Source organism: Homarus americanus, unplaced genomic scaffold (genome assembly GCF_018991925.1).
Source record: "Homarus americanus isolate GMGI-L3 unplaced genomic scaffold, GMGI_Hamer_2.0 scaffold23578, whole genome shotgun sequence".
In the NCBI taxonomy this organism is placed as follows: domain Eukaryota; kingdom Metazoa; phylum Arthropoda; class Malacostraca; order Decapoda; family Nephropidae; genus Homarus; species Homarus americanus.
In genome coordinates, this window is record NW_024733231.1 from 6,941,792 (window position 1) to 6,955,211 (window position 13,420).

Here is a 13,420-nt window from a genome sequence, read left to right on the forward strand (position 1 = left end):
CTCGTGCAGTGGTGGATCCAGGGGGAAATGGGTCTTTTTTTGCGAAGAACAGAAGTACTTTATTGGTATAGTTCTATTTAATTGTATCTCTATATTCAAATATTGTTGAAGTATGATTAGGCATCCTGCATAGGGAAGGATGAAGATAACAATAGTATTAGGATTATGGAGGACATTTAGTGTCTTAGGAATACTGGGGTTAAAAATTAGTCTCCTTGTTCCTAATCTAGGCAATGTTGGAGTGAGTCAAGGTGAAGGTGGGTATGAGTCTTCCTCTTATCAGTAGTACTGTACTCACCACGCACCGCCACCAGCCACTTATCACCACACTTGCCTGACATTCACACTAGTGTTGGCCTGGTTAGTGCAGTGTTAAGTAGTCCTGATATAGATACACTTCGTTATGTAAATACGGTGACAGAGAATGTATGATAATAATTCTAGTGACGGCTAAGATCAATACTGTATTCTGGCATCAGTTTGGAGTTTGGACAACACTAATAATACATTAAGTAGTGTCAGTTTTAGAAAATACACTACTGTTAAGTGGTGGAGATATATGGTGATTTGTGGTTGGTTAACAACTAAGACACACAACTACATCGTCACACTATGGAAGCGAAGATACTAACAAAAGCCTCCCTCCTCTTCCTCTGTATGACTTTATTAGACGTTATGCAAGGATTAAATGTAAGTTGTATATATATTTTATGTTTGTATGTTTATTTACAGCATTAGGATAAGTGCAATATTTTAATTCATTATATCCTAGGGTGACAAACCTGGTACACCTTCAAGTGAGCCAAAGACAATTTCAGTTTGATTTGTGTTGATATACTGGGTTGATTTTTGTCAATACTGTATGTGGTAGTATATGGTAGTGCACGTGGCAGTATTTAATAAATATTTCGTAAATCGTTGTCCAGGGAACATATGACCTGTACAAATAGTAATCACTACCATGAATAAAGTACAACAAAATACACCAGATTACTCTTTTTTTTGTAATAAAGAAAACCACATAATATATTAAATCATAACATGTACCTCCTATAGGCAGACAAAGGAACAGCTCGAAGGTTTGAGATCGACTACGAGAACAACAGATTCCTAAAAGATGGGTCGCCTTTCCGCTACGTGTCAGGTTCTATCCACTACTTCCGTGCTCTCGCCTCTCAGTGGGCTGACCGACTCTGGAAGCTCCGTATGGCGGGCTTCAATGCGGTCCAGACGTATGCACCAATGACTTGTTTGGTCTTATTTTGTCCGCTGTTGATTAGTTTTCAAAGTACACAGACAAAATCCAACTGGGTAATTTTCCTGACTACGTTAATCCACCCTTATGATAAATCCAGGGATAATTTAATGTGCTGTGGTAGAGTGTTAGTGTACTGTGGTTATGATTGGCCAGGGTGGTAGAGTGTTAGTGTACTGTAGTTATGATTGGCCAGGGTGCTGGAGTGTTAGTGTACTGTAGTTATGATTGGCCAGGGTGCTGGAGTGTTAGTGTAATGTGGTTATGATTGGGCAGGGTGGTGGAGTGGTCCAGCCATGAGCCAGAACCCGGAGTGTACGACTTCTCGGAGAACCGCGACCTAGAGACCTTCATCAGGACGGCCCAGCAGCACGACCTTCTGGTGATCCTGCGTGTAGGACCTTTCATCTGTGCCGAGAGGGACATGGTGAGTATAATGGGCATGGTGTTGAGAGGGACATGGTGAGTTTAATGGATGTGGTGTTGAGAGGGACATGGTGAGTTTAATGGACGTGGTGTTGAGAGGGACATGGTGAGTTTAATGGACGTGGTGTTGAGAGGGACATGGTGAGTTTAATGGACATGGTGTGGTGTTGAGAGGGACATGGTGAGTTTAATGGATGTGGTGTTGAGAGGGACATGGTGAGTTTAATGGACGTGGTGTTGAGAGGACATGGTGAGTTTAATGGACGTGGTGTTGAGAGGGACATGAGTTTAATGACGTTGGTGAGTTTAATGGATGTGGTGTTGAGAGGGACATGGTGAGTTTAATGGACGTGGTGTTGAGAGGGACATGGTGAGTTTAATGGACGTGGTGTTGAGAGGGACATGGTGAGTTTAATGGACATGGTGTTGAGAGGGACATGGTGAGTTTAATGGACGTGGTGTTGAGAGGGACATGGTGAGTTTAATGGACACGGTGTTGAGAGGGAGAGGGTGGTGTTGAGAGAGACATGGTGGTGTTGAGAGGGAAATGGTGAGTATAATGGACTTGGTGTTGAGAGGGACATGGTGGTGTTGAGAGAGACATGGTGAGTATAATGGACTTAGTGTTGAGAGGGACATGGTGGTGTTGAGAGGGAGTTGATAGCAACAAGAACGCAATATAAACAAATATTTACATACAAAGTTTTAAACAAAATGTATAAATTCAACCTTTTGTTTGTTTATTCCACAGGGCGGTTTACCTTACTGGCTGTTACGTCTCCATCCAAACATCCGACTTCGAACCTCAGATCAAGGTATCGAACCCCACAGCATAGTGAGTGTGAACCCGAGGAAAGTGAGGATATGAAACATTAATAATATTTGATATGAGGGCTTGAAGTTTTTAGTAAGGTAGTTGGTGTCAGTGAATTAGTTGCCATAACCTAATCTACAGTACATGCACTACACCTAATAGAATATGTCTGCCTAATACATTATGTCTACACTAAACACACACACAGACACTAAATTATCTACACAGAAGGGTGGCCATGGAGTCCCCAAAGGTTATCATAATGCCATGTGTTCTTGTTTACATTATGAACCGTCCGTGAGTGTAGATTTTGGTTATACTGACAGCTTTCCTGAGACACGTCGACGCCTGGTTCGGTGAGATCTTACTGCCCAAAATCAAGCCTCTGCTGTATGAGAATGGCGGCCCGGTCATCATGGTGCAGGTGAGGAACGAGGGAGGACATCAATCTAGATTTTTCAACTTAATAGTTTTTTATTTTAGATTTTTAATACTTCAGAGACTAATATGATTAAGTCACGGTTGTCCAGAGGCTAGTAGGGTCTTGGATATTATCTAAAATAGAACAATGTGTAACAGATAGCTTTTGTTGTAGATGGACTTTACCACTAGAGGAATGTAACTGATGGATCGTATTTACAGGTGGAAAACGAGTACGGGTCCAGCGGCCCGTGTGACTTCAGGTATACAGCGCATCTTCGTGAGCTCCTCCGTCACCACCTGGGTCCTGACGTGGTGCTCTTCACTGTTGACTCCGCTGGCGTCAACAACCTCAAGTGTGGCAGGATACCTGAAGTCTATGCTACCGTCGACTTTGATCTGAGTAAGTCCTCGGGTGTGAGTAGTGAAATGGCTTTTGTCAGACCACAGCCATATACATTCAGGCACTATTCATCTAACCTAACCAAACCTGCATCTATACACACACAGTAACAAATAGTGCTAATATGCTCGTATTTCCCACAGAAGCGGATCCCGAGACAATGTTTAGAGACCAGAGGCTCTTTGAACCCCGGGGTCCTTTGGTCAACTCTGAGTTCTACCCTGGATGGCTCGACCACTGGGGAGAGCCTCACCACACTACTGACTCTCAGGTGAGGTTGGTGGATGGGGAGGGAAGTCACCAAGAGAAGGGGGAATAACTCGGGGAGATATGAAGGGAAAGAACTGGGGATATGCACTACAGGATTCAGATTCACGAAGAATCTTTATGCTAATTTTGTCCCTAAACTGGTGGTATAAGGATGTATTTAATTAAGGTAAAGTTCCAGTTTGATTCTAATGTTATGTCCTTCATGGTCCTCTCAGTGTGATGATAGACTTTTGCATTGCTCTGTTCATTTGTTTCAGGTGTTGGCAAGAGGTTTGGACTCCATCTTGGCTCTCAACGCGTCTGTCAACATGTATATGTTTCACGGCGGCACTTCCTTTGGCTTTGCATCAGGCGAGTTCATTTCCCATCCATCTATCGTCTAGTCTGTCATTCAAGGTTTACCTCACATTTTGAACATTTACGAACATAATTAACTCACCTCAACGCACAGGCTCAAACGTGGGGTCAAAATTCCAAGCATGTCCTACCTCTTATGACTATGATGCCCCCGTGTCAGAGGGCTAGACCCCACAGCCAAGTACCACTCATTGAGGGACGTTGTTGGCAAGGTACAGTGACTAAGGGTTCATACTTCTTCCTGTATCCCTGTAACTCTTCATTCTCTCTCTCACTGTATCCCTGTAACTGTACACAGTCTATCTATATTTCTGTAACTCTTCACTCTGTCTTCTTGTAACTGCTCTCTCTCTCTCTCTCTGTATCCCTGTAACTATTAATATCTACCCCTGTATTCCTGTAACCCATACAGTATCTAGAGCTACCATCAGGACCTCTTCCGAAGGCCTCCCCTAAGGCATCCTACGGTTCTGTTCCCTGAGTCCTTAGGGAGCGTCCTACAAGTGGCATCACTCCTGAATGGTGTCACGCGTCCTTGGCCTCTTACGTTCGAGGTCCTTCACGTTCCCAGCGGCCTCGTCTATATAAGACCATTCTCCCTTTCAGGATCGTGAGTATTGGCCGTTCACTTCATCGGGTTTGTAGTATTGTCGCTTCATTTCATCAGTGAGTATTGGCCGTTCACTTCATCAGTGAGTATGCATCCATCAGGTTGGAGTATTGGCCGTCTGCTCATCAGGTTTGTGAGTATTGGCCGTTCTTCATCAGGTTTGTGAGTATTGGCCGTTCTCTCATCAGGTTTGTGAGTATTGGCCGTTCTCTTCATCAGGTTTGTGAGTATTGGCGATGCCTCTCTCATCAGGTGCACTCATCAGTGGATTCCGTCCTTCATCAGGTTTGTGAGTATTGGCCGTTCGCTTCATCAGGTTTGTGAGTATTGGCCGTTCTCTTCGTCAGGTTTGTGAGTATTGGCCGTTCTCTTCATCAGGTTTGTGAGTATTGGCCGTTCCTTTCAGGTTTAGCCGTTCTTCAGGTTGTGGGTATTTTCTGTTCATTTCGTCAAGTCTATTCATACTATATATTAGGTAAGTAATATATCATTCTTTTAGGCTAAGAATGTGAATATTGAACATTTTTTAGTTAACATTGTGAGTATTGGCCATTTTTAAGCTAAGAAAGTGAGTTATACTAACCATTCCCTTTGTCAGAGTTAATTCCCTTGTATGTAGAGATCATTTCTGGGTTAAGATCGTGAGTATTGGTCGTTTGTTTTGTCAGGGTTAAAAATATTGGCATTCATGAGGCCGTTTGGCAATGTATTTCCAATGTTATTTTGTCTGTAATCTTTTGTGGTGAAGACAAAGTCAACACATGCAAGGAGAGGAACATTTTTACCCTAAGGATCTCTGAGACTCTTAAACTCTGGTTAACATTTTAAATCATCATAAAAACAATAATTAGACAGTTACAGTATATCTTAAGATAGCATGATGTACACCTCTGTTCCAAACCTTTTAATATTTGTTTTGGTTGACCTTTGAAGATACAATAGTCACGGTTCTCTGTTCTGGTTCTACATAATTTTAGCAAGCTACTACAACTTATTAGTAGTAGTATGTGGTAATAGTAGAAATATTCAACTCTTTGACCTTTGCTTTAGCCTGACCCTGCGCGCCTGAGTGTCCAAGACGGAACGACCGTGGGTACGTGTTTGTTGAGGAGCGGTACGTAGGGATGGTGTCGAGGAGGAGGACTGTATGACCTGGCAGTGTCAGCTCTACCAGGCCAGAGCCTCACCATCATTGTGGAGAGTCAGGGGCGTGTCTGTAGGTCCTCGACTCAACGACTTTAAGGTGAGGTCCTGATGTCAGCGACTTGGTCCAGTGAATTCAGGAGAAAGTCTAAGGTTCACATATAGTTATGAATCATTGAGAGTTAGGATAAATTATCATAGATTCATATGTTTGATATTCTGGGAACTAGAGATGTGTGACTGTGTCCGGGTACTGAAGACTCCCTGCAAAATTGACGGCCATAGAATTAAATACTGTACTTATTTCTATGTCGATGTTATATCTGACCTCCATCTTTATTTTGATATACTGGAAAAAAAATAAGGAAAGAATCTCTGAGAATCCAGACGTAATCTGGTGTAGACTTAGTGGACTGGGGTGTGTTGCAGGGTCTCACCAGGAACGTCAGCATCAATTACCACAAGCTGGAGGGGTGGACGATGACTCCACTACCCCTTACTAACTTCACCCGCCTCCACCATGCCCTCCATCGCCTACACCAAACTCTGGCGCCCCGCCCTCTCTTGGGGACACGTCGCGGGGGGATGACCTTCTACCATGGCAACTTCAGCGTCCCTCATGATGACCAACACCCTCTTGATACCTTCCTCCGCCTAGATGGCTGGTCCAAGGTCAGCTTCCGTGCGTGGAGCCTTACATGTTTTTCTCTATTACTAAAGACATTATTGCTTCTGACATGGGATATGGCTCTCAATTTTTTTCCCAGGAGAACCTAGTATGTATAGCCTGTGAGAGCAGACACGAGCCGACCATATTTAACCAACCTAATTTTAACCTTACAGTCTTAGATGAGTTTTATACCATACCCTCTATCACACACCACACTTACGTCATTAACAACTACTATTCAAAAGCTTGCTGACGTTGTTGTACCCAGACCACCACCTCCCATCATGACTGTATGAAAAAAGACTTCTGCTATGAGGTATAATCACAGCAACTGAACAACATACAGTGTGTTAGTGAGTCTTGATGTTGTTGGGTGTAAGTATGATAACATTCTATTGTCTTCCTTCTATATCTGTATGTAACTTTACACCCTCCTCTTCCCATTATGGTGTGATTGGTAGCCACTATTTCCTGTGACTCCTCCCATGGTGTGACTCGTCTCCCCCATTCTTGTGACTCCTCCCATGGTATGACTCGTCTCCTCCATTCTTATCTCCCCTCCCATATGGTTTAGGGTCCTCTCCTCCCCATTTTATCTCTCACGGTGTGATCTCTTCCCCCAGGGTATGGCGTGGGTGAATGACTTTTGCCTAGGTAGGTACTGGCCTGAGGTGGGTCCCCAGGTCACTCTCTACGTGCCCCAGGGGGTGTTGAGGCGGGGCACAAACACCCTATTACTGCTGGAGCTGGAGGCCGCACCCTGCCTCACCCCACACACCTGCCACGTCACCCTCATTAACACACCTGAGGTAGATGGACCCTACCCCAAATGAGGCCGCACCTTGCCTCCTTCCACACACCTACAGCATAGCACCACCCTCGTCCACACACCTGCAGCATAGTACCACTTTCGTCACATACCTGCAGCACCACTCATTTACAACACACCTGCAGCATAGCACCACCCTCGTCCTCACACCTGCAGCATAGCACCACCCTCGTCCACACATCTGCAGCATAGCACCACCCTCGTCCACACACCTGCAGTACCACACCCGTTTATGCGACCCTCCTCTATAAATCAAGGCTCCAAAATGCGTGACATCATCCCTTCGAGATACCAGTTCTGTTTATATATGTTTAACTCTAAACATTTATTTTTCGTAATATTATATCTTTTTAGTTGGATCCTAATTATATAGTGTTCTAACATATTCGGTAGTAATGTATCAGGGCATTGCAAGAATAAACACATCTCACTGAAATACAGTTATTTGTTTCACCTGACACCATTTATTCAGTCGTATGGCCTAGTACTGCTATAAAGGCTGAGCACCACTGAGACTCTTTGACAAGAAGTGGACGAACCCATAGAGATCATGGACGGACCCACCTCACTATAAGGTAGGCCACTGTAAAGGACTCACACTGTGTCAAAAACAAGGGTGGAGAACAAAAATAGCTTACATTCTTCTTTTTTATATCACAAAGGATAACATTCTCTCAGCAGACATGAATAGCTATTGTTATATACAGTGCAATCAAGTAGAAGTAAATCATTTTATACATGATTTAAGATAAATCTAACCCAAAATATGAAAAGGTCTTGATTGAAACTCCGTAAGAGGAAAACTCAGTAAATATGCATATTTATTCACACAAACAGATACAGTATATCTATATGTAAATTAAGTTACTCTTCGTTTGGCAGATTGGTTGTGTTCGTTAGCTTTCCAAGAATATGAATATATTGAGAAAAATCCAGGATGAATATATATTCAGAGCTATATTACTGTAAAATTATTTTAGTCGGTACTGTATTAGAATTCAATAAAATAAACTAAGCTTTCATTAAAGAAGGGTGATGATGCCAAGTTATTTAAGGAAATTAAGAACCAAGTGAACGGTTAAGAACTACAAAAAGGTTTCTGTTAGCTTCAGGACTAGTCAAAGGAATGGTTGTTAAACTTCGACGTCATGAAATGCAAGTGGATGCACTTAGGTAGTACTGTGGAGATTCGTGATGTGGACTCACACTCAGGATGGGTTGGAGAAAGGAAACTCTTTATGGTGGTTTTCTGTATATAAATATATTGTAGGTACAGTGCGGTGCTAGGGAATTTGCCGTGTGGTGAGAAGCTTGCTCAGAGGTCCTGTTGGGTGAGGAGCTTGCTGAGGGAGCTGGTTGGTGAGAAGCTTGTTGGGAGGTCTTGCTGGTTCGGGAGCGTGGAGTAGAGAGAGGTGTTGCGTGTTTTTTTTTACTTTTTTTTTTATCCTCTTCGCCACTGATCGGCTTGTTAGCCGCTTGAGCGATCGGTCACGTCTCTTTTCATTTATATTCTTCACCAAAAGATCGGCTCGCTAGCCGCCCGGGCGATCGGTCACGTCTCTGTCACGCACTGTTGGCAAATACTGGGCATGCACCGGCTCCTGAATGTACCTGAACCCGCTCCAGTGTTGGTCAAGTCTTCTCTTGAAAGAGCTCACACTCGGTGCCGTCACAACACTCTCTGGTAGATTGTTCCAAGAGTTTACAACCCTCACTCCGAAAAAGTTTGCCCTCACGGTTTTCTGGACTTGCGGCTTCTTCAATCTTGAGCTGTGACCCCTTGTGGGGCGAGCGTCCGCCAGCTCCAAGTAAGGACACTCAACTGAGTAGTGCCCCCTGAGATGCTTATAAACCTCAACTAGGTCCCCCCTTGCCCGTCTGTAGTATAAGCTAGGCAAGTTCAGGCGCTCCAATCTCTCAGGGTAGCTGAGATGCCGAAGTGCAGGCACCAGTTTGGTGGCCCTCCTTTGAACATTTTCAACCAACTGACAGTCCCTAGCATATCTCGGGGACCAGATGGGGTGACAGTACTCCAGATGGGGAAGCACTTCACTCCTGAAGATCGTCACGAGGGACGGACCGTCTAGATATCTGAACGACCTTCTTATAAGACCCAATAATTTATTTGCCTGATTTACCTTCTTCTCACAATGGCCCGAGAACTTCAGCTCATTGTCAACATACACACCTAGGTCCTTCTCACACACAGTCTCAACTAGTACATTTTCTTCATCCCGTTGGGACATATGGTACGCCTCCTTACCGTTGGTACACCCCAGGTGCATCCTCTTACACTTCGTGACATTGAATCTCAGCAGCCATTCCTTCGACCATTCCTGGAGCCCACAGAGGTCCTTCTGCAGCTCTTCACAGTCCGCTTGGTTCTTAATTTCCCGAAATAACTTGGCGTCATCGGCAAACATTTGTATGGAGGAGTGTACAACGTCAGGCATATCATTTATGAAACAAACAAACAACAGCGGGCCCAATACACTACCCTGCGGTACCCCACTTGTTACAGGTACAGATGACGATTTCGTGCCATTAATCACCACACATTGCTTGCGGAGCGAGCGTCCGCCAGCTCCAAGTAAGGACACTCAACTGAGTAGTGCCCCCTGAGATGCTTATACACCTCAACTAGGTCCCCCCTTGCCCGTCTGTAGTATAAGCTAGGCAAGTTCAGGCGCTCCAATCTCTCAGGGTAGCTGAGATGCCGAAGTGCAGGCACCAGTCTGGTGGCCCTCCTTTGAACATTTTCAACCAACTGACAGTCCCTAGCATATCTCGGGGACCAGATGGGGCTCAGGTAGAAGAAGCAAATTCACGGCGAGGTTGAGCTTATATAGCGGAGGTAGGCGTGGCTTGATAGCCATCAATAGTAGGCAAATTACTGGAAGCAATCATTTCAAACTCTATTCGAAATTACCTGGAGAAGCACCGATTGATCAATGATTCCCAGCATGGCTTCACAAGCGGACGTTCTTGTCTAACTAATCTATTAACATTCTTTTCGTCAGTTTTCGAATCGGTGGACGAGGGGCACAATTATGATGTGGTATATCTCGACTTTAGCAAAGCCTTCGACAGAGTCCCCCACGAAAGACTAATTAGAAAGGTAGAAGCACATGGCATCAAAGGTAATATCCTTAAATGGTTCTCACCTGAACACTTTTCGGTATATTGTCACCCATGCCTTATAAACACATATTTTAATTTAAATTACACACTAAGGTAAGGTCTTGGTTTGCTAGCTCGTGGGTAAATTCATTGGGTTATAATATCAACGTAACACTCTCGAGGCGGGTACAGGACGCTCCCCAAAACAAAGGCCGAATGTTCATGGCAGGGGTATATCCACTTCACTTAAAACTGTAAGTAGGGATCCTCCCCTCACACATTGCACTATTTGAACACAGACATAGGATTCTCTGATCACTGTACATGTCGTGGGTATATGTCACGTGAGGATACGAGGTGTATTAAGTTCACACCGAAGCATACAAGATATTTTTTCAAGTATAGTTTCTGGGTCACTCCAACACCTCATAGCCCTGATACATTTATCCTTTTTCAGATCATTGTTCTCATGCATTTTCATATGATATCTGTGGAAGTTATGTTCGCTACACTTTCACAGACGTAAATAGTATGACCTTTCAAGCCATGCACACTTAGTCCTACAGTACACTAGTCCGGCTCAACTGGACTTTCATCATCTTATGGATACCCTGAATTCTCCTTAATGCTATGAATATATACAATTAACATTATATAACTGTACCTTGGTAAAATACAACACATGGTCTAGTAACATTGAGTAGGTGAGTTATCCTTTATCAATGTTTCCCGTTTTCTGAGATTCTACAAGTGCGGTGGATTTGAATGTTATGTAGCGTAATATGAATTAAATGAGGTTTTTAGGAATGACAATGATGTGCGCAGTACAGTATACAGAGAGCACATTGTGAATTTCCTTTCTCCATCCCATCCTGAGTGTGAACCAAATAACCCGTACCCCACAAATGGTGGCCCCCGGAGAATCGCACTCACACAGGATGGAGGAGAAACTGATCACTCCCAGTCTTCAAGCAACATGGAAGACTGGCTTATCCACACAGAGGCAGCTCTCATCGGCTCTACAGCTACTGTCTCTACACCGCAGGTTAGACACCCTAAGCACTGCTTCTCTAAGCAGACACCAGTCCTCTTCCTGCCCCAAGCACCACGTCCTACCGACCTCAGCAGGCGCATCTGAGGACTCTGTACCTGCCGAGAGGGAAGCACAGCATTCATCGCCCCCACACACCGTTTTTTTTCCCTCAGGCACTCCCTGCTACTGTCCTGCACCCTGCTGCTGTCGTGGTCCCTGCTGCTGTTGTAGAACCTGCTCCTATCATAGACCCTCTTCCTGACGTCGCCCCTGACACCAGCCATCCCAGCCAGTGACCATGAGGACGCTGCCCCTGCAGCGACAGAAGCACAACATTCATCGCCCCCACATACCCTTTTTCTCCCTCTCTTCTCCCACAGATCTCGTGTGTCTAGACAGTTGTCTCCCCAAGCGGCCGGCTCATCCACGCCCTCGCCGTTATGTCTTACATGTGCCATGCAGCCCTGCTGACAACAAGTCTCCTACACCGCCTGGAGGGAAGGGGGAGTATTGTAGATGATTCCTCCCCTACAAACGCTGTTTGTCGCTGAGTAGCCGACTCCGTGAATTCCCCAGTGTATGCCTCGTGGTCTAGGTCAACCAGCGCCGCCATACATGACGGAGGTCAACCATTAAGCCACGCCTACCTTCACTATATAAGACCTGACCTCGTGGTGACCTCTCTCTTTTCTACCTACACCAACCAGCCAGCAACACCTCCTCCTCCTGCCTGGCGGCCCTCGCTCCCGCCGGCGAGCATGGCGACCCACAAGCTGGTCCGCCTCTGAGCACCCTCACCAACCAGCTGTCTCTATATCAAACTTGTAACCATTCTGCCTTCCCAGCACCAAGCTGCATTGTACATCCAATACAACATGTATACAGAGAGCACATTGTGAGTTTCCTTTCTCCATCCCATCCTGAGTGTGAACCAAATAACCCGTACCCCACAATCTTATCCTCCATGCAAAAGCATCATGCCATCTGTCACGATGTGTCACATTACCAGTAACTCTAATATCTGCCCTATTACTGTTATGAAGCACGATCGAGTACAGTATAATATTACATGAATACAGTAGATGTCATTAAACAATTCGAACTGTATAATAGAGCAATATATTGCTATGGATAACATTTTAATATTGCCATTGCTGATACTGAATCAATATAACGTATATTTATGTTAATGCTTGTCGTTGGTGTCAACAGGTGCTTACTGTAAAATCAATGAGGTCTCCGGCATTCCTCGCGGTCTTGGCCTCACGGAATCACTAACTGGCAACGTCAATATAAGCGAAGCAGGTTGCGTTGGTCGTGACTCAGGTAATGTATGGTTAATAGTTCTCTCGCTGCTCTTGTAACACCTATATTGTTTTCATCCAGCTTATGTATTCAACACCTTTCATGTATTTGAATGCTAGAAATAAAGAGTTATTACACATATTTACCTCTGCAGTTCGTAAAGGTTGAGGTGGTATTTTTTCTAAGGTTGATTGAACAAGTCATCAGCGAGTGAACATTAAGGAGCTTTGAGATATAGTATATGAAGTGATCCTCAGATGTAATGCTAGAATCAGTAACGCTTGAAATACTTAAACAACAATGACCTTGAACACAGAAATCCATACAGCTAAATTTGTCAAGGCCTGCCGACCCATTCAAAATAGTATTGATTAATGTCATATTAACCCAAATCCACTTCTGGACCAAAAAAAATCACTATAAGAATCAGCGATATTAATCATTGACGCTCAATAAACAATATAATACACACAAATAGTAACTTATTACTTAACAAAACATAGACATCAGTTTAGTGTTACCTCATCTACATACCGGTAGCTTCACCGACCATACACGTCCTACCAGTGTGTTCATCAGTTCATTTTAAAATCTCTGTTCGACTCTGGAGGGACTCGAACCCTCAATCTTTGGCTCCGGAGGCCAACGCCTTATCCATTAGGCCACAGAGCCAGTTTTCATTACGACATGCATATATACAAGATTTTTCTATAATGATAACAACAAAACTTATTTTCTTGAGCACAGAATACTCCAAAACAAAGA

At 44.2% G+C, this 13,420-nt stretch overlaps 1 protein-coding gene and 1 non-coding gene across 2 annotated transcripts; one reads left to right on the forward strand and one right to left on the reverse strand.

Annotated features, from left to right (window-relative positions):
- Positions 1-287: 287 nt before the first annotated feature.
- LOC121869493 (beta-galactosidase-like) lies at positions 288-7,633 on the forward strand. The gene is given in 15 exon segments (XM_042370847.1): positions 288-690; positions 1,057-1,232; positions 1,532-1,682; positions 2,433-2,496; positions 2,822-2,919; positions 3,138-3,318; positions 3,462-3,589; positions 3,846-3,939; positions 4,040-4,108; positions 4,111-4,157; positions 4,358-4,412; positions 5,715-5,769; positions 5,771-5,798; positions 6,128-6,370; positions 6,992-7,633. Coding segments are annotated over 15 exon segments (1,677 nt in total). The 5' UTR covers positions 288-612; the 3' UTR covers positions 7,202-7,633.
- Positions 7,634-13,254: 5,621 nt separating this feature from the next.
- Positions 13,255-13,327, reverse strand: Trnar-ccg. Its single transcript has one exon. It is a non-coding gene; the product is annotated as a tRNA-Arg (tRNA).
- Between the last annotated feature and the right edge of the window lie 93 nt (positions 13,328-13,420).